Source organism: Fonsecaea multimorphosa, assembly GCF_000836435.1.
Source record: "Fonsecaea multimorphosa CBS 102226 unplaced genomic scaffold supercont1.3, whole genome shotgun sequence".
NCBI classification, from domain to species: domain Eukaryota; kingdom Fungi; phylum Ascomycota; class Eurotiomycetes; order Chaetothyriales; family Herpotrichiellaceae; genus Fonsecaea; species Fonsecaea multimorphosa.
Window position 1 is genome coordinate 1,582,973 of NW_015971637.1, and position 18,832 is coordinate 1,601,804.

Consider the following 18,832-nt stretch of genomic DNA (forward strand, 5'->3'; position numbering starts at 1 on the left):
CCTGGCAGACTGCGTGAGATCATTGGTTACTGCGCAACATCAAGCCTCTTTTACTTCTCGCTTGCATGTGTCAACACTAAACTGGGCACAGCATGGAGAATCCACCCTGACGAGGGAGACCGGATCTCTTGCAGAGGTTGGGTTACTGCTGTGGTCCAACGACGGGGACATCGCGACATTCCGATCCTTAATGTTTCTCCCAGGTGATGCTACTACTATGTACACGACCTCACCTTACCGATCAGCCTTCGACTTGAAGCTCTGAAATGGCCAACCACTGCCCAGAATGCTTTCTGTACCACAACCAACTAGAACACAAGGTCGGAGACAAGCAGACTATTAAGAGGTGGGCTACATATGTCTTGTTCGTCCCAACTACAGCAGAAGTCGCTGTGCTGCTCCACTGGCACGCAGAGACCTGCGTTCGTTCGAGTTGTTAACAGTCCCCACTACGATCCCAAGCAGCAAAGAGATGTGAATTTCAAGTTGTGCCCTTTGTCAGGCCATGGCAACTGCGACCCAGCGCCTGAAGCTGTTGTTCAACCTCTGAAACCACTGTCTGACAACTTGAAAATTAGCTTTGCCTACCGCCTACAAGTACAGCATTATTATGTACATCGTATATACTACATAAGTACTATGTACTGTATACATACAACGACACCTTTCAATCAGTTCACACCGTGGAGAACACCTGGCGTTGGAAACTCCACTTTCGGGGAACACTCTCAAACTTGAACCTCAAACGCTCCTTCGAGTCAAAGTACATATTGCTCTCATATAATACTATGTAGCAATACTAAGTATGTATTGTACGGCAAGGGGCACATGGCAAGTTTTAAGCCATCTTCAGGACTTCCCGCCATCGTTTCCCGACCTTCTGCAAAGCTCAATTAGCGCGAAAAGCGATCCGTGTGAGGCCAAGATCGTACATATTACATAGTAGTGCTACATAGTACTAGTAACTTGAACTATCCATCGCTCACGCTCTAGTTACATAGTAGTAATGGTACTACTAAGTATGTACATACTAAGTAGTATGTAGTACTATGTATGTACTATGCTACTAAGTATATATAGTACTATGTATATATATATATATATATCTACATATATGTACTACATAGTATGTACTATGGACATAGTATGTAGTAGTCATATAAAAATACTATATACTATGTATGTATATATGTATACTATATGGTATACATATGTACTATATACATACTAGTACTGTGTAGTGTTGACCCTATACTATGTAGGTGTGCGCAGCTTCCTCTTTTGACGGGCGGTGTTACTACATACATAGTAGTACTACATATACATAGTACTTCTAATAAACCTACATAGTACATATAGACGCTTGGCACTTTCTTCCAAGCCTACTATGTACATAGTACATAGTACATATGGCCGTAGGGCGTCCGCCTCCTGGAACCACAAATTCAGTAACGGAGATAAGGTTACAGCTAAACCTAATTCAATAATTTACGTGATATCTTTTCGACCCCTACCTACATAGGCTTTCCATCCCGGAGTCGACCCAGTTCCAGCCCGGGTCAAACCACTTGAAATCAGTCTGACTCACTTGGAACCGGTCTGACTCGGTTCTGACTCGGTTTGAAACCAGTCTGGATCCGAGCTGACTCGGGCTGGGCTCGGGCTGGAACCGGTTCAATACTATGTACCTATAGGGAGGGGCAGGGTACTTAGTACATACTATGTATGTACATACATACTAGTACATACTAGTAGTATATACAAACTATATACTACATACCTACATAGGTAGTAATATATGTAGTACTATATAGTATGTATTACTACATATACTATGTACTATATATCAATACTATACCTCCGATGTCTTTATCTCCCTAATACATAGTAGTATATACAGTGTGGACTTAGTAGTATGACCTTCACTTAGTCCATAATACCGCCCCACCACCTACTCCATGCCTCCTCAGCGGATTCTCCCTCCCTTTGTCGTCCTCAACCTTACTCACGTACCCAATAAGGTCTCCGAAGCCGCACTTTTGGTAGAATGCTTCTTTGCCGTCCGCGGACATGACGCACGCAGGAACATCGCCTATTGGATCCGACCGCGCCATCTCCAGCCCGTGCTCCACCAGCTCCCTCCCGAACCCGCGCCCCTGGAAATCTGGATGCACGCCCAGAATATCAAGCGACCAGTGCGTCTGCCGGTGCGGGGCGTTCATGAACTGTATGCTAAATGGTTTGAGCGCCGGACCCATCGTCCAGTACGTAAGCGGTCGAGGATTCTCCAGAGTGGGACGGACGGCGGCTTTGTTGCGGAATATAAGCCGTCGGAGGCGATAGAATATGGACAGGAGGGGCTTCAGTAAACGACCTAAGGTACATAGTAGAACTTGTATCAGTCGACACATCCATAATCGCTCTTTCGAAAATAGATTAGATTGGCGGACTTACGCGGGTCCCACCATCCCCAGAGTCCACAGACGTGGAATGATCCCTCACCGGCTCGCTCCCATTCAGCGATGCCGGTGATGGTCTCGCCGTCCGTCTGGATAGACGGCTCGGAGTTGGCTGTCGACGATGATCCTAGTATCAGAGCTTGTCGCTCCCCACCATCCGAGGGTGCCTCGATACGCGTCACCTCATCGGTGTTGGGCTTATACGAGACCATCAACACCTTCCGATAGTCGTACCACGACAGCCACAGGCTTTCACGCAGCGCCCGTTCAAAATCCGCCGGGTGCTGCTGTTTGAAAGGAAATAAGACCTGGAACATACGATCTGGCCCGAAAGCTGCTGCGAGAACCGTGGCCATGACGGGGATGTCGGCCGATGCGGCCCGCCGGACTGGCATGCTTGGTTCCGTTCCGAGGAATGACTGGCTCTTGTTGTTTTGGAGCTAAGGATCAGTAATAGTAGTATAGTAGTACCTCGTAATGGCAAGCTTCTGATCAGTTCGAAGGAGCCCGGAGATTGTGAAAATATCGTGTTGGGATATCTCGTACCAAAGCTGCCACTGCGCTTTAAATGAAGGCCAATCGTACTCGTATCTATCTGCAAAAAGGGTGGGGTCTAGTCCACTCACCAGGCCTTAACCAGGCCTTTGAATTTAGCTCATTTCGCCGACAGTCGGGCGCGAATTACTCACTAGTTGCCGATGATAAGGACGGAGTACTTTGCATCGCTCTATCCGCTCGCCAACTCTGGCCCCGAGACCGATACATCGTCTCCCGGATGCTACTAATAGCAGTGTTCCTCAAAAGCTGAAGCAACCTTAATGTGAAGTCGACTTTCTCAATCGCGGTTGCTTGTTTTGTTGTCTCTTCCTCGTTGTCCGCGGTGAAGTGTACTCCACATATTTGCAAATGCTGAATTCTTCACTTCTGTATCTTCCAGGTGGTCAGACCCTTCTTCATGCGAGACATTCGATCCGCCGTCGTTCTTGAGTCCCTCATTGTATGCTCCTTAGACGCTGGCGTGATACCGTGTACGACCTGGAGGACAGAAATTGATGGTTGTGCTCTTCCCTAAGAGCTCGTCGAAGTTGTCATTTTCTATCCGAGCATAATTTCTCGTGTCATTTACTCTTCTTGGTCCCATGAGCACCCAGAGAATCCGTCTGGTAGGATTGTCCATCAGATCCATATCGGCCGACATTGTATCCAAACACAGCGGCCTGTGTTGTGTCAAATTTGCGTGGGTATGTACTGATTCAGGGTCGGGATAGCGGTGGAGAGGAGGGAGTAGACAGCCTCAGCCTGGCAAAGGAGAACAGGTCCAGTGAGTGCGATGCCTGCATTGGATATTGAGCTGAATTCAGAGAAATATTTGATTTGTAGGCATTCCAGCACGTGGATTTGACTCACCAATCCTGAGCACTTCTCGGGATCCGGCTGGATGGCTTCATTATATGTAGATATACACCCGGCTGTGGCTGCAATAACTGAACCTAAGCTTCAGAGTCCACAGATAGCAACGGTTCTTCCGCAGTAAAGGTCTTCCTCATGCTGGCCGACAGCAACAAACGCCTTCCCAACCAGAGGGCGGAGCGCTTGCCGCCGAAGAGGGTTCAACCGACAGGAAAGGAACGTCTCCAGCCCCTAGCGACTTCCAATACCGTCAGCCTGAACATGAACCTGCATCAAGAGTTCCGTCAGGTACACCTTGGAAGCTGTTTTTGCATCACTCGGAGACCACAGCGTATATGTGAAGAGCCGAATCCGCCGTCGACGGTTGCAACCATGAGAGAAATGAATTGTGGGACCGCAACAATCTGTCGATCATGAGCTTCCTATCCAGAAGTATAATGGCGAGCTCTTCAAACAGACCGTCTCGGCAACAGAGATCCAGTCTTCGATGCCCATGTTCCTGTTCTTAATCACGAGACGCATTCCCAGCACCACGAGGGAGTAGACCATGAATAGGGTGCCCATTGTCAAAAACGATCCCTGGGTGATGATTCTATTTGTAGTGACAAGGGCGCAGGCCCAAGGCAGGCACCTCGTCTGAAGAAGTACTCTTGTTGAAGGTTGAGGTTCAATATCATCGAATGGGGCTCTCCGACAACATTAAGACACTATATGTGAACATTGTCAAGAGTGTCAACTCCCAGCGGTGTGCAAGCGAGTTACTGTCTTCGGCACACGGTTCTGACTCCCTATCATTTGAGAAGCTGCATGTTGGACGCAGGACTAGTGCAGGAGATCTTTTCCTTTGCCATATCGGTACCTTGCGCCATATCGGTGGCTGGCTCTGACAGTGTCTTGGACGCCATGATACCAGGTCGAGAAAGCAGAATGTTGGCCAGGATCCGAAACCGCAAACCTTGTCCTTGACAACGTCAATCCTTGCACGATTTGCATCTACTCAGCTGATGATTCAAGGGAGAACGCGCCACTGGGGTATACTATGGCGAGTTAGGCTCCCGTGAGAGACGCCATAGATTTGCAGATGGAGTTCTCGTACATACTTTGGGAGTGGAGTTCAGCGCACAGACCATGCGTCGCCCTCTGTCAGGAACCCACTTGCCATTGCCCCGGCATATCTTTCTTTTACCCAGTGAGCCCCGTGATTGTGACGAGCATGTTGATCATGCCGGCAGTCCACCTATAGGCAACGAAGACCCGTCATTCGCCCCTAGATCATTAGAGTCGGAGGGGACCATTCATACCGCCGCACCACCCGTGGGTTAGATCGACCGCGAACGAAGTTTTAGGGAGTTGCATCTTCCTGTTCGTGCGCTTGCGAGAGGGTCCTTTCGACATTTGGGAATGCATTTCCGCAGTGCCTGGGCGTGATAGACAACAGAAGAGAGCAGGTCGCCTTCTGCTGCAATTTTTCAATCTCGCATTAGTCCAGGATTTTCGCTAGAGGAAGACTTGTGCACTCCCTGTATCTCCTGTTCTTCGGTCGATGCTCTCAGGATGGTTACTGTTCAAAGTGGAACTAAGCGGACAGACCCTGCAACATATGGCCGGGATGCCAAAATCCCAGTATGTTGCAGAGGTCGTTTTCTTGGCGGTCAACAGGCGGGGGTGGATGGTGGTTAGACTGTGCCATGATCACAGGGATCCCAGTGGTGGACCAACTTAGTACGAGCAGCTCATGCAGCTGTGCTGGCACAGTAGTCTGGGATGCTGATATCGCGACTTTCGACCAATCAGCTGGCCTTTTGCTTCAATTAGGGAAGCCGATTGACCAGTTTCCAGGAAGTTCCATCTCGCCGCGTGGAATCAGGTCTTGCTGTCTGTGAAATAGTCAGAAGTAGAACCCTTCGCTTGAAAGATCGGTCCTACTTCCAGCCACGCGTTCCAAGTCATGGAGAGGTTGGACGGATTCCCACGATACGAGTAGATAAACCACTGAGCCTCGTGCCGAGCCATATGTGGGTACTAGAGGACTCCTCAGCCGGGACGAGTTCTCCCTGCAGAAGAATTCTTCGAGGCGACTTGACCCATTCCACCTCTTGCCTCCAGGCCTCTTCTCCTCTCCTCTCCTCCGTCTCCCTTTTCACAGGCATTTCGTAGTCCTTCGTCGAAAATGGACAAGTCCATCACATACAGCATTGATCCCACCGAGGATGTCAACGATGATGGTGTCGTCCTCGATGAGAAAACGGGAACGGTTGCGGACAGGAATGCCATGGCGCGTTTGGGCAAGGAACAGCTCTTCAAGGCCAGTTACCACCACTGTTTGGTCCCAGACGCGAGATATTGACCAGATGAACAGCGTAACTTTGGTTTCGTGTCTATTTTCGGCTTTGCCCTCATCATCATGAGCACCTGGGAGACGATATTATCGACTCTGGCCTTTGGACTAGGCAATGGCGGGCCTGGGGGCCTCATCTGGACCTTCGTTGCGGCGTATATCGGCTTCACCCTCGTCAGTGTTTCAATGGCTGAAATGGCCTCCATGGCTCCTACCTCTGGTATGATTCATCTGAGCGATTCTGGAGAGGGCCAACGCTAACACAACTGCGTGGAAAGGCGGACAATATCATTGGGTTTCTGAATTTGCTCCTCCAAATGCCCAGAAATTGCTGTCATACTTCATCGGCTGGTTCGGCATCCTTGGTTATCAGATCGGAACAACCATTGGTGCATTTGTTGCTGGCACCATGATTCAAGGTGTCATCATCTTGAACAATCCCGACACATACAATCCTCAACGATGGCATGGAACCTTGATCGCAATGGCTATCACCATTTGTGTGGCCCTCTTCAACATTTTCCTTGCGAACCACCTCCCACTGGTCGAAGGAATCATCTTGGTGCTTCACGTTGCCGGATTTGTGGCTATCTTGGTGCCCCTCTGGATTATGGCTCCGCGTACTCCGAGCTCCGAAGTGTGGACCTCCTTCACGGATGGCAACGGCTGGGGGAGCAGTGAGTTTCTCCCAAGAGCTTGACTGAAGCAAGTTCAACTGACGGCTCGCAGTCGGAGTTGCCTGTCTCGTCGGCATGATCACCAATGCTGGTGCATTAGTCGGGGGTGACGCCGCGGCGCACATGGCCGAGGAGTTGAAGAGTGCCTCGAAGATCCTGCCCAGGGCCATGATCTGGACCATAGCCGTCAATGGTCTTCTGGGATTTGTCATGCTTGTGTGAGTGGGGTTGCTCTTGACTCAGAGGCTGTGTTGCTGATACAGGCCCAGCACATTCCTCTATACGTTGGGGAACTTGGATGAGGACCTCGCGTCGCCGACGGGCTACCCTGTCATTCAGGTGTTCGCCACGGCCACTGAGTCCAACGGTGGTGCGATCGGGCTAACCACAATCCTCATCATCTTGAATGTTTGTGCCAACCTAACCACTATGGCCGGCTCTTCCCGTCAACTGTTCTCCTTCGCTCGGGACAAGGGGGTTCCTTTCCACCGCTGGGTATCTAGAGTTCCCCCTGGGTACGACGTTCCGGTCAACTCTATTATCGTCTCGGCCCTTTGCTCATGCGTTTTCCACTGCATCAACATTGGCTCGTCAATTGCCTTCAACATCATCATGTCCATCGGCACAGTCGCGCTGATCACGAGTTACATGACCTCGATCGGCAGCATTACCTGGAGACGGATTCGTGGCTTGCCTCTTCTTCCATCCAAGTTTTCTCTCGGCAAGTTCGGCCTCGGGATCAACATGGCCGCACTTTGTTTCTGCGCCGTGGTCTATGTCTTCTCATTTTTCCCTCCAATGCCAAATCCACCAGCGGCGTCAATGAATTGGGCCTGTGCCGTATACGGAGGAGTTGTATTGCTGGCTTTCACCTACTATGCCATCCGTGCACGACATGTATATGTCGGACCTGTGGCTTATGTCAATAAGAGCGCTTGACGATCAGGTCAAAATGAGCCACGACCGAACCACTGTCGCAGGAACGAGGGGTTGAAAAGGGCATGGTTGAAATGATCGCGATGGTCTGACGGACTGTTGCTTCACCTGCCGGATTGTCATTTAACCAAAATTAAACGGACTCTGTCTCGTTCAGATGGGAGAAGATTTCTTGCTCGTTCCTCTTCCATCGGTTGAAATAGCAAGGACGCGGTACGCGGTACCTGTCAGTAAAGAGGAAGGTCTGCCGAGAGCCAAGCCAACGCCGGCTTCTTGGCGGGCTGCTAACTCCGAGTCTCACATGAGCCTCCGGGTTTCTTTATCTCAAAGGTTGCAGCTCACGGGCACAAGATATTCCCGGTATGGAGTCAAGAGAAAGACCTCTACTCCAATCGCTTGCCACACTGTTGCTCGGCTCAGTGAGGACTTCAAACAGGTATAAGTGGTCACTTTGCGTGATTAAGCGAGACAGCAATGCATCCCCAGGGAAGTCCTCCTCACCGCTCCGATGAATCTGGTGAACCTCGCTCCCCATCACAATCAAAAATATTCGGGAGGTTAGTTCCAGGAATCATATCTGCCCAGGACAACTATTCCGCTCCTCTCTCCATGCCGGGGCAATCGTCACGAGCTAGTATCGTTATTGCCCCCTCGTTTTTCGCTTTGCCTGATGGAGCAGAGCTCCGAGATGAGTTCTTCACAAACCCAGGCACGTCAGCCAGACGTTGTCATTGAGGCCGAAGAGGTTGACTCTGCACTTGGAGACGACTTGTCGACTTACACCCTCTCTCTCAGATCGAGCCTATTGCAAGGCGTACAGGAAAATGGTAGGGTCTACCACAAGTACAAAGACGGCTCCTACATCCTCCCCGAAGACAGCTTGGAGCGGGAACGGCTGGATATACAGCACGAGATATTTTTGGCTACATTCGGTCGAAAGCTTTTTCTTGCTCCTGTTCAACGGCCGATGCAGGAGGTCATTGACCTGGGCACGGGGACCGGCATCTGGGCAATCGAATTTGCCGACCAGCATCCTGAATCCAATGTTCTGGGCATCGATCTCAGCCCAATTCAGCCCCGTGCTATCCCACCAAATTGCAAATTTGACGTGGATGATTTTGATACTCGGTGGACCTTCAACAGAAGGTTTGATTTTATCCACGGAAGAATGCTCCTCGCTTCCTGCTCTGATTTCCCGAGGCTCTTTCGCCGCGCCTTGGATGCTCTGCAACCTGGTGGGTGGCTTGAGATGCAGGACCTTTATATGCCTATCTTATGTGACGATGGCACACTCAATGGAACGGCCTACGGGGAGTGGAATGACAGATATATAGAAGCTTGTGTAGGGCTTGGAAGGGATCCCTCTTGGACTGCCAAGTACAAGGACTGGATGGTCGAGGCCGGATTTACAGGGGTTAGACAAAAGATTTTCAGGTGGCCTGTCAACCCGTGGCCGAAGGACAAAACTCTGAAGGAGATAGGCATTTGGAATATGATCAACATGCAGGACGGGCTGGATGGTTTCACAATTCGACTCTGGACAACAGCGTTCGGTATGACGGCGGAGGAGATCCGAATATTTCTCGTGCAGGTACGGAAAGACCTGCGCGACACAAGGATTCACTCGTACTGGCCTATGTGAGTATGAAAATCCTGGCCTGGGAAGCTGCGGCTGACCTCAGTGTTTGAGATACGTTGTGTACGGCCAGAAACCAGAGGACTGAAAGTCAAGACAAAGTGGATTGTGCCTCCGAGCTCTTGTCATTATCTCCATCTCCTAGAAATCGGTCTAGATATGATTTTGTACCTGTGCAGCATCTTGGTAACCGTGCCTTCAAGACGGTCGGCGGGCGCTCCGCAGACGAGGACTGGGCACGTGCGGTGGCATATAAACAGGTTCCATTTCTTCATACACCCCGGATTGGTTCACTTCTTCAAGTCTACGCTGCTGCCACGGGTCGTCATCAATGTTTCATTTCACCTGCAGCCAAAAGGCCCGGCGTCGTGACCTGTCAACCGCCCCCGCAATATCCAGGTTTAGCCGACACTCCGCGTGGGGAAACATCGTATCCATGCGAGGGATGATCCCTCTCTCCACTTCCGGCAAGGCCATTCATTATCTCTTGTTTTTGAGTTTTTCCCATGGCACTGCAACCAGGTATGGATGGCATCGAAGGCTATGACACGGTTTTGAGTCCCCGTGTCAATGCCGGCATAACCGTCGCCCATTGAATGTTCACATTCTGCCTATATCTCTGTTTTGCCGTCGAAGCAACACCCGTGCACCAACCTATCGGAGTGTCGCCGGTCCATGATGCACGGAGAACCCGTACAACGCCGTTGATAATGCCCAAAAACTCGCTACGAAGTTGAAGCGGCAGATCAGGCCGCGGGGGTGTTCCCTCGACCGCAGATCTCTCCCATCTGTGTTGATGCTGCTTGACCTGCCCGTGATGTGCCTTGATACACTTGTTGGCTTCATTCATTTAGCCTATATGCATACGCTGGCGGCGGGTGCGATGTTGCGAAGGGCTGAGACTATAAAGCACACCTGAGTGCCGAGTGTAAGCTGGGTTTCACCTAGGAGTGCTCCTCCCCCTAGACAGAGACCTATACTGATATGGATACCAAGACATACGACATCACCCACTCCGAGGACGTCGCTGGTGGAGGGCAGCAGCAGCGCGAATATGGCGACGTTCAAGGTACGGCGCGTATCCACGCCTCGCGCATGGAGGAGGCTCTCCTGAAAGAGAAGCCTAGACCACTGCGCAGGAGCTTCTTGAGACTGTATGGCTGTATCTTCATTGCATATCTTTGCTCGGCGACCAATGGCTTTGACGCAAACACTTTTGGTACGTACTCAGGTCTAACGCCCCTCGACTCCATGCAAAGGAGGTAAAAAGGCCCCAATGCTCAGTGTGAATCCTAGGTGGCCTGTCCGCGATGCCACCTTTTATCGACTTCTTCGGCATCAACTCCAACAACCAGGGCTTGATCGCGGCGCTCTATGTCATCGGAAACGTGGCCGGCTCCTTTTTCGCCGGCCCTTGCTCGGACAAGTACGGCCGGCGGGTGGGTATGGCCATCGGTTCTACGGTCTGCATTGTCGGCACCATTCTCCAGGCAGCTGCTCAGAATCTCGCCACCCTTGAGGGCGGGAGGTTCATCTTGGGCATGGGCGCCGTGCTCGTGCAGACCGCGGGACCGAGCTACGTCGTGGAGATGGCGTACCCGAAGTACCGTGGACAACTGACGGGAGGGTTTCAAGCCTGTTTCTTCCTGGGCACCATCGTCTCCACTTGGCTTGAATACGGGCTGTACTACATCAACACCCAGTCTTCGTACATTTGGCGACTCCCGCTAGCGGTGCAGGGTCTCCCGTCCATAATCATACTGTGCTTTGTTGGGTTCATCCCTGAGACGCCTCGATGGTAAGTGTTGATATAGCAAGACCTACCTAGCAAAACGCGGGAAAAGTGACTAATAGTTATGGGTTCCCCATTTCAGGCTGCTCGCCCACGATCGAATCGAAGAGGCGAAAGCCGTCTTGGTCAAGTACCACGGCGACGGCGACCCAGACTCGGTCGTCGTGCGGGTCGAGCTCGAAGAGATGATGGAGGTCATCCGCATGGACGGCGCAGACAAGCGCTTCTGGGACTTCCGCGAGCTCTTCAACACCAGGGCCGCGCGATATCGCACCTTTTTGGTCACATGCATCGCCTGGTTCGGCCAGCTCGATCTCCCGCCCACGAGCTACTATTTCCCCCTCATGGCCAAGACGGCCGGCATCACCAGCGTGCATACCCAGCTGTTGCTGAACGCGCTTCAGACCCCGATCATGATGGTCGCCGCTCTCTGTGGTCTTCGTTTCGTCGAGAAGCTGGGCCGTCGCAAGGTCCTGATGGTTTCGAGCGCTGGCATGTCCGCGTCGGTGGCCGTCATCACGGCGTGCACTGCCAATCAGGCAGGAAAGCCTGCAGTTGGGGCCACGGGAGTTGCTTTTCTCTACGTCTTTCTCGTCGTCTTTGCCTTTGCGTGGGTAAGCAGTGACCACACTATCCTCCGCTGTTGAAAAGGGGAACTCCTTACGCTAACGGACCTTTTGCACAGACGCCTATGCAGTCCCTCTACCCAGCAGAAGTGCTGACATTCACCGCGAGAGCCAAAGGCAAGTCTTATCCCCAAGTGTTCACTCCTCCTCCCCCTCCCTCACCACTCTCCACGCGCCATCGAGGTTTTTGCACAAGACACTAACCGACTGAGGATAATCCAGGCATGGCATACCTGAACTTCATGGTCAACTGCGTCAACGTGCTCAACACGTACGTGCCGCCCGTGGCCATCGCCAACTCCGGATGGCGCTTCTACATCTTGTACGTGGTCTGGGACGCCTTTGGTGTTGTTATTATCTATTTCTTCTTCGTCGAGACTCGGGGCCGCAGCCTGGAGGAGCTCGACGAGCTGTTCGAGAGCGAGAACCCCAAGAAGGCCAGCTTGGCGTACAAGCATGTCGTCATCAAGAGTGATGGCACCATCAAGGACGCACTGGAGTGATTATCTTGAAAACACCAGCCTCATCCCCCGCGGTGATGTCCGAACAGGAGAAGAAGATGTATGGTGATGCGGAGCTAGGATAGGGTACCTGGCGGTCAGGAGGGCACCGCAATGTTGGTTTTGGCAAAGAGGGTGACGGGCTGGTTCGAAGAAACCCTGCATTTTGCTTGTTCGCTCAGGGACAGAGATGGCTCCATAAGTTATGCACTGCCATGGAAGAACGCCAATCTGGAAGAAGCATTCCGAGTCGGGAGTTGTAACGCACAATTTGTTTCCCGCTGTGTAGCAGGAGCCCGACGCCACGACGAAGGGAACACGATAGAGAAGACTGAGCATATTGCGATAGGCCTTGCGAAGGCGCAAACCACGTGTTGCAAGGATCTTCCGAACCTATGAAGCTGTCAAGACTGTCTAGCCTGGAGAATATGGTGTAATACTGAAAACGAGCCATTTGAGTATTTATTTATCTGTTCCACGCGAATTGTGGCCTCGACGCCATGAGGACTCGCTGGGACGGCTGACTCATTGGCACCAACATCGACCTGGTAGCGGTAGCAAGGAGTTTCTGGTTATCCCAAAACCTGGATAGAAGGTCCGCCACGTCACTTTAGTTCTTCGGCAATCCGAGCGCTTCTCTCCTTCCGGTAGAAGCGGGATCAAGATATGGCTTCTCACCAACACCCGAGGCACGTACACCGACTCTGTTCCCCTCGACCAAATGAGTATCGGGCTAGAAAGTGCAGTTTTGTCAGCGCCGCTCTCCTGCTGTGTGGGGTTTGCGGGTTGTAGTGAAAGACTTTGGAAGCTGGGCAAGGCTAAGACTAAAAGGGGGCGGCCAAGCTGGAGCGCCTGTCCGTGCAAGAGGCGCGGACTGGGATCCAAGGCGTCCTTTGGTGAACGAGAGTGATGATAACATACCGTTGCGGCATGCAAAGTGCATGCATTGCTCCAGATCGCACAGGCTTGCTTCGTCCAATGCATCCTGGCCACACAGTCGTGATTGCGCGTGATAAGCCTGAGGACATAGTCGCGAATGATCTGGTCCTCGTAGTTATAGACATCATTGATCCGAGTGACATGTAATCCGACGCCGGCGAAAAGCGACTTCCATCCTGTGACTGGGTGGGTGCGGATAACGGGGTGCACAGGGGAGAACTTGTTGCCGACATTCAAGGGCGAGCCGCGGGGTGATGTCACTTCATAGCCGCCTGCTTCGGATGCAGATTTGAAGACTGGCTGAGCACAGGTGGCGGTCAGGGTCTCGAGGAAAGCGGCGAATGGGGGGGAAAGGCGGTCATAGCTGGGGAAAAAACCGATGTTAATAGGGTGTGTAAGGAACAGAAGGAGGGCCAACCATACAGTTCATAGCCAGACACCCAAAGTGTATCTCCACCAGATGGTGGTGTATCTTGCATGCGCAAGAAGCTGAAATCCGCCGGACATTCCTCGAAGAGACCTTTGATAAGTCATGGTCAGCGCAATGTAGACGTGACTGATTATGATGGCAAACGAACAGTCACTGTGCCATTCCCGGCTTAAATCTTTCGGCTCGCCCGTGCTGTTTGGTCGATTTTTCATCGTCGCATATAATTTCTTCGCGGCTTCCGAATTGATAACATAGCTTCTCCTCGTCAGCACTCCACGACCTCGTCAAAAAAGGACACTCACATGTTCTCATCCGTTGTCCCGTCTGCCATGGGAATGTTGTTGGGATCATTGTAAAGAGGATGGACATGCAAGCCATGGTCTTCGGGTCTGCCAGTCAACTTGCCCAGGAGGTACGTTATCTTTTTCTGCTCCTCAACGGTCAAATCGTCTTGGGGCGCGCGAAAGAAAACAACACCGCGTTCACAGATAGTGATGGCAAGATCTCGAAGCTGATCGTCCGAGTTGGGGGCATTCAGCATGTCCTTGAGTCTAGCCGTGGTGTATTCACGCCCGATGATGGGTGTCACATCGACATATTCGAGGTGGTCGATGGACCCGGAATTCTTCAGCGGGGCCCGCCGCAACTTCATATGTGATATGGAACCCATTTTTCTCCTGGCAATAAGTGTGAATGTGTGTTCTGCTGTACCTAAAGTTGGTTTCCTTGATCCCAAAGTTTTCGACTGAGGGCTGTTTGGGGCCACGATGAGAAATGAGCTCTCCAAATATGGTCCTTACCCTCAATATCAATCAACGATCAGCATCGTGGGGCTCGACAAGCAGTGTCTCTGGCATGAACTGTATGCGGAGTCTTCCCACCAACATTGATGTGGGGAAGGGCGTTTACTGTCAGATTGGAGTAGGAGTCTTCCCCATGGGGCTTGTTCACGGTGATCCATCTGCCGAAATTTTGATGTACGCAGGGGATATGTTGGGCTGAACTCCGGTTGTGCACATGTTTGCAGAAATCCGCCTAGCCATGTTCAGCTTGCTCGATGAGAGACGGAGAACACATGACGGTGGCCATGGCTGGTAGGGGATTGAGCAGTTTGCCAGGAGGTCGAGAGGAACCGCAGTTCGAAGATTCCTGGACATGTCGGCCACTTTCCGATAAAGGCCTGGCAGCAAAATACAACTGCCGAGATGGCTGTGACTGGCTGCTCACTCATATTACCACTTGGCTTGCAGCTGATCCTCATGCTGGCCTGACGGGGACAGCACGGAAGGAGGGGGAGCCACCAAATCATGCGGGATGAAGCCGACATTGCGAGAACATAGCGTGGGTGGCGTGTCATGTGACACCGCGTTATGCGTCGCGCATGGCACGTCCAACTGCTTCCGCTGCTGCCGCCACCTTCGCAGTTGCGTCCCACCCTTGTTCACTGACAACGCTCATCCGCTGCTTCCATCATCCGATGGACTCCCAACGCCATTCTTGAGCGCCTCGGCCTTTCATGCGCGACTGAACCCGTAGACACTTCCAAGCATGGTCTTCACTGACAGCGAAGACGACGATTTGGATGCCCCGCGCATCAAGCGAAAAGGTACACATTGTACCGAAACCATTGCAGACAAGGTAAATAAAAGTTTGAATGAGAGGTTTGAGCCTAGGGCAGCCACAGCCAGCGAGGCAGAGATCTCAGACTACATAACAGGGCACGACGATCGAAAACTGCAAAAGCGCCCTCGCTCTGAGCACGCTGTCGCCACTCATGATCCTAGTCCTTACGATTCCGCCGACGAAGAGCTTGACCGGCTTGAGCAGGAATGGAAGGAAGCTGGAGAAGAGAAGGCCAAGAGCAGAACATCTAGGACCAAAAAGAGCAGGGGGATGACTGCTAAACTCGTCGAAGCTGTCGACAATGACATCGCTCCGCGCTCAAGGCCTAGGAAAGCGACAGGGACAACTGGGGTCGGAAGAAAAGGGCCTACAAAGAAACGCCGGAGACTAAGAGAATATGGCGATTCCGACTCGGACGAGGATCTCATGGAATGGACCATGCCAGACTACGTTAGAAACCGAAGGGCAAAATTCGACGAACGTGCAAAGCAATTGCGAGAAGGCGGCCTGGCTCTGCCACCCACATACGACGATGTGGATTTCTCGGATAACGAGAGACTGAAGGAACTGAGGGAGCGGCCGGACTTTCCCGTATCAACTGCATCCAGGGAATACCAGGATATCGAATTGCGTTATTCGCTTGGTCTCATCCCGGCCCCCATTGCACAGTTCTTGCGAGAATACCAGGTTAAGGGCGTGTCATTCATGCATGAACTTTTCGTGTATCAAAAAGGTGGAATCCTTGGTGATGATATGGGTTTGGGCAAGACCGTACAAGTGATTGCGTTCTTGACCGTGGCTTATGGCAAGACTGGGGACGAACGCGATCAGAAGAGGATGAGGAAGATGCGCAGAGCGAAGCAGTGGTACCCAAGAACTCTCATCATCTGCCCCGGTACACTGATGGAGAATTGGAAAGATGAATTCCGCCGTTGGGGCTGGTGGCATGTTGATCTCTACCACGGGGGTGCTGCACAGAGACATGATGTACTCTTGCAAGCCCAAGCGGGTATGTTGGAAGTCATGATCACGACATACCACACCTATCGAGCCAACAAGGGGGAAATCAACATGATCCAGTGGGATTGTGTTGTTGCTGATGAATGTCATATCATCAAAGAAAGAAGATCAGACACCACCAAAGCCATGACTGAAATCAATGCACTCTGCCGCATCGGTCTGACAGGAACAGCAATTCAGAACAAGTACGAAGAACTATGGACCCTTCTCAACTGGACTAATCCTGGCAAACTTGGGCCGGTCTCGACGTGGAAGAAATCTGTTTGTGAACCGCTCAAGTTGGGTCAAAGCCACGACGCTTCACAATATCAATTGGCAAGAGCTAGGAAGACAGCAAAGATGCTCGTCCAAAATCTTCTTCCACAGTTCTTCCTTCGACGCACAAAAGCCCTCATCAAAGACCAACTGCCGAAGAAATCAGATCGCGCGGTATTCTGCCCTCTCACAGCGACCCAAGCCAAGGCATATGAAAACTTTCTTGACAGTGACATTGTTCAATATATCAAGACAAGCAGTGATCCATGCACGTGCGGGAGGCAGAAGAAGGCGGGATGGTGCTGCCAGGTGAAGCTCGACGACGGCAGCACATGGCAGAGTTGGGTATTCCCTGCAATCGCAAACCTTCGAAATCTATCGAATCATCTAGCTATCCTCATCCCACAAGGGTCGGATCCAGCGGACAAACAGGCCAAGGACCTCGAGATGCTCCAGATTGCAATGCCCGACAAGTGGAGGGAGATATACAAAACACGGGACAGTATACTGCACACTGGCAACCCCGAGTATTGCGGCAAATGGCGAGTGTTGAAGAAGCTTCTCACTTTCTGGCATGAACAAGGTGGCAATAAAGTACTCATCTTCTCGCACAGCGTGCGTCTGCTCAGAATGCTGCAGAATCTGTTCATCAGCACAAAATTCAACGTCAGCTATCTTGACGGAAGCATGCAATATGAGGATCGGTACGCAGCTGTCAAGGAATTCAACACTGATCCGACACAATTTGTTTTCCTCATCAGTACTCGAGCAGGCGGTGTTGGCCTCAATATCACATCCGCAAATAAAGTCGTCATCGTAGACCCGAATTGGAATCCTAGCTACGACTTACAAGCGCAAGATAGAGCCTACAGAATTGGTCAGACAAGGGACGTGGAAGTATTCCGCCTGATCAGTCAAGGGACCCTAGAAGAGATCGTCTACGCCCGCCAGATCTACAAGCAGCAACAAGCGAATATTGGATACAACGCCACATCTGAACGACGTTACTTCCAGGGGGTCCAGGACCGCAAGGACCAGAAAGGGGAGATCTTTGGACTGCAGAATCTTTTCGCCTATCAGAACGAGAATCAGGTGCTGCGCGACATTGTGAACAAGACCAACATTGCAGAGTCAAAAGCTGATGTCCGGGTCGCAACGCTGGAGCTTGAAGAGCAGGGCCTCGACATCGATGGTGAAGAAGACGGAATCAAGGATGAAGATAATGTTGCACCTCGGATAGCACCTCGGATAAAAACTGATCCAGATACGGAAGACGCTGCAATATCCCAACTCGCAGCTGAAATCATCGGAGAGGAAGGTCGATCATCTCGCTCCCGCTCAAGAACGCCTTTTGGCCCCGCGAAAATGGGCTTCAAGAAACATGATCCGGTCCAAGCCATCCTCTCCTCCGTCGGCGTGTCATATACGCACGAGAACAGTGAAGTAATTGGATCCTCGAAAGTTGAAGCGCTCTTGTCCAAACGAGCCGAAGAAGCCGCATCCAAAAATATCAATTGGGATACTCAGGAGCAACAAGCGAAAGTATTCTTGGACGACGCGCAATCCGTACGCAGCGATGGGCATGAAGATGTCTACGACTTTGCTCACGACGATAAATATCACGAAGATCGCCACGATGGAATTCTCACGCCGGACGGTAGCAATGTGCGGTACAAATATCGCCCGCCCCAAGCTGTCCGGAAACGACAGTTCTGCAGCATGGCTAGGTGGGCTGGCTTTGGGGATGATGTGGTGTCGTTTGCGCTGGTGGTGGAGAATTGGACCCAAGCGCAGCGAAGAGAGTGCCTTGACCGGTTTTATCACTACAGGAGAGATGTGATTCGTGGACTTGTAAAGTCCGAGAGCTCTGGCGAGGGCGTCAAGAAGGAAGACGTCAAGAAAGAAGAAGACGACGGGGAGGTCAAGGTCAAGAAAGAGGAATTCCGGATGGGAGATGCAAGTGCTAAAGCCGAACATGGCACCACCAAGGAAGAGGAGTCGAAAGTCAAGATGGGCACACTACCGAAGAAGAACGAACACGATACAGCAGAGATGGTGGACATTGAAACGGCCAGCGAGGATGAAGACGATGAGCTTTGATTTTTGCTTTTAGGGTGGGAGAAGGGTACATGGTACCTTATCCATGAAGATTGGGAGTACTATCATGTGATGATTGATGATGATGTTGATG

At 51.6% G+C, this 18,832-nt stretch overlaps 6 protein-coding genes across 6 annotated transcripts; 4 read left to right on the forward strand and 2 right to left on the reverse strand.

The window, feature by feature from the left end:
- Positions 1-1,922: 1,922 nt before the first annotated feature.
- Positions 1,923-2,854, reverse strand: Z520_02382 (uncharacterized protein; the record flags this gene model as incomplete). Its single annotated transcript, XM_016772896.1, has 2 exons — positions 1,923-2,374; positions 2,455-2,854. The coding sequence occupies 2 exons, from the start codon at positions 2,852-2,854 to the stop codon at positions 1,923-1,925; spliced, it is 852 nt and encodes a 283-aa protein (XP_016636366.1).
- Positions 2,855-6,039: 3,185 nt separating this feature from the next.
- Z520_02383 (uncharacterized protein) lies at positions 6,040-7,823 on the forward strand (the record flags this gene model as incomplete). The annotated part of the gene is made up of 5 exons (XM_016772897.1): positions 6,040-6,178; positions 6,221-6,427; positions 6,486-6,884; positions 6,937-7,102; positions 7,154-7,823. 5 exons carry the CDS (start codon positions 6,040-6,042, stop codon positions 7,821-7,823), a joined length of 1,581 nt encoding a protein of 526 aa, XP_016636367.1.
- A 685-nt stretch (positions 7,824-8,508) lies between these two features.
- On the forward strand, positions 8,509-9,462 carry Z520_02384 (uncharacterized protein; the record flags this gene model as incomplete). The annotated part of the gene is made up of 1 exon (XM_016772898.1): positions 8,509-9,462. One exon carries the CDS (start codon positions 8,509-8,511, stop codon positions 9,460-9,462), a length of 954 nt encoding a protein of 317 aa, XP_016636368.1.
- A 978-nt stretch (positions 9,463-10,440) lies between these two features.
- On the forward strand, positions 10,441-12,377 carry Z520_02385 (uncharacterized protein; the record flags this gene model as incomplete). The annotated part of the gene is made up of 5 exons (XM_016772899.1): positions 10,441-10,675; positions 10,753-11,254; positions 11,331-11,862; positions 11,934-12,057; positions 12,097-12,377. The coding sequence occupies 5 exons, from the start codon at positions 10,441-10,443 to the stop codon at positions 12,375-12,377; spliced, it is 1,674 nt and encodes a 557-aa protein (XP_016636369.1).
- Positions 12,378-12,984: 607 nt separating this feature from the next.
- Positions 12,985-14,413, reverse strand: Z520_02386 (uncharacterized protein; the record flags this gene model as incomplete). The annotated part of the gene is made up of 5 exons (XM_016772900.1): positions 12,985-13,107; positions 13,296-13,677; positions 13,737-13,833; positions 13,892-13,998; positions 14,046-14,413. The coding sequence occupies 5 exons, from the start codon at positions 14,411-14,413 to the stop codon at positions 12,985-12,987; spliced, it is 1,077 nt and encodes a 358-aa protein (XP_016636370.1).
- An 878-nt stretch (positions 14,414-15,291) lies between these two features.
- Positions 15,292-18,741, forward strand: Z520_02387 (uncharacterized protein; the record flags this gene model as incomplete). Its single annotated transcript, XM_016772901.1, has 1 exon — positions 15,292-18,741. The coding sequence occupies one exon, from the start codon at positions 15,292-15,294 to the stop codon at positions 18,739-18,741; it is 3,450 nt and encodes a 1,149-aa protein (XP_016636371.1).
- Positions 18,742-18,832: the final 91 nt, after the last annotated feature.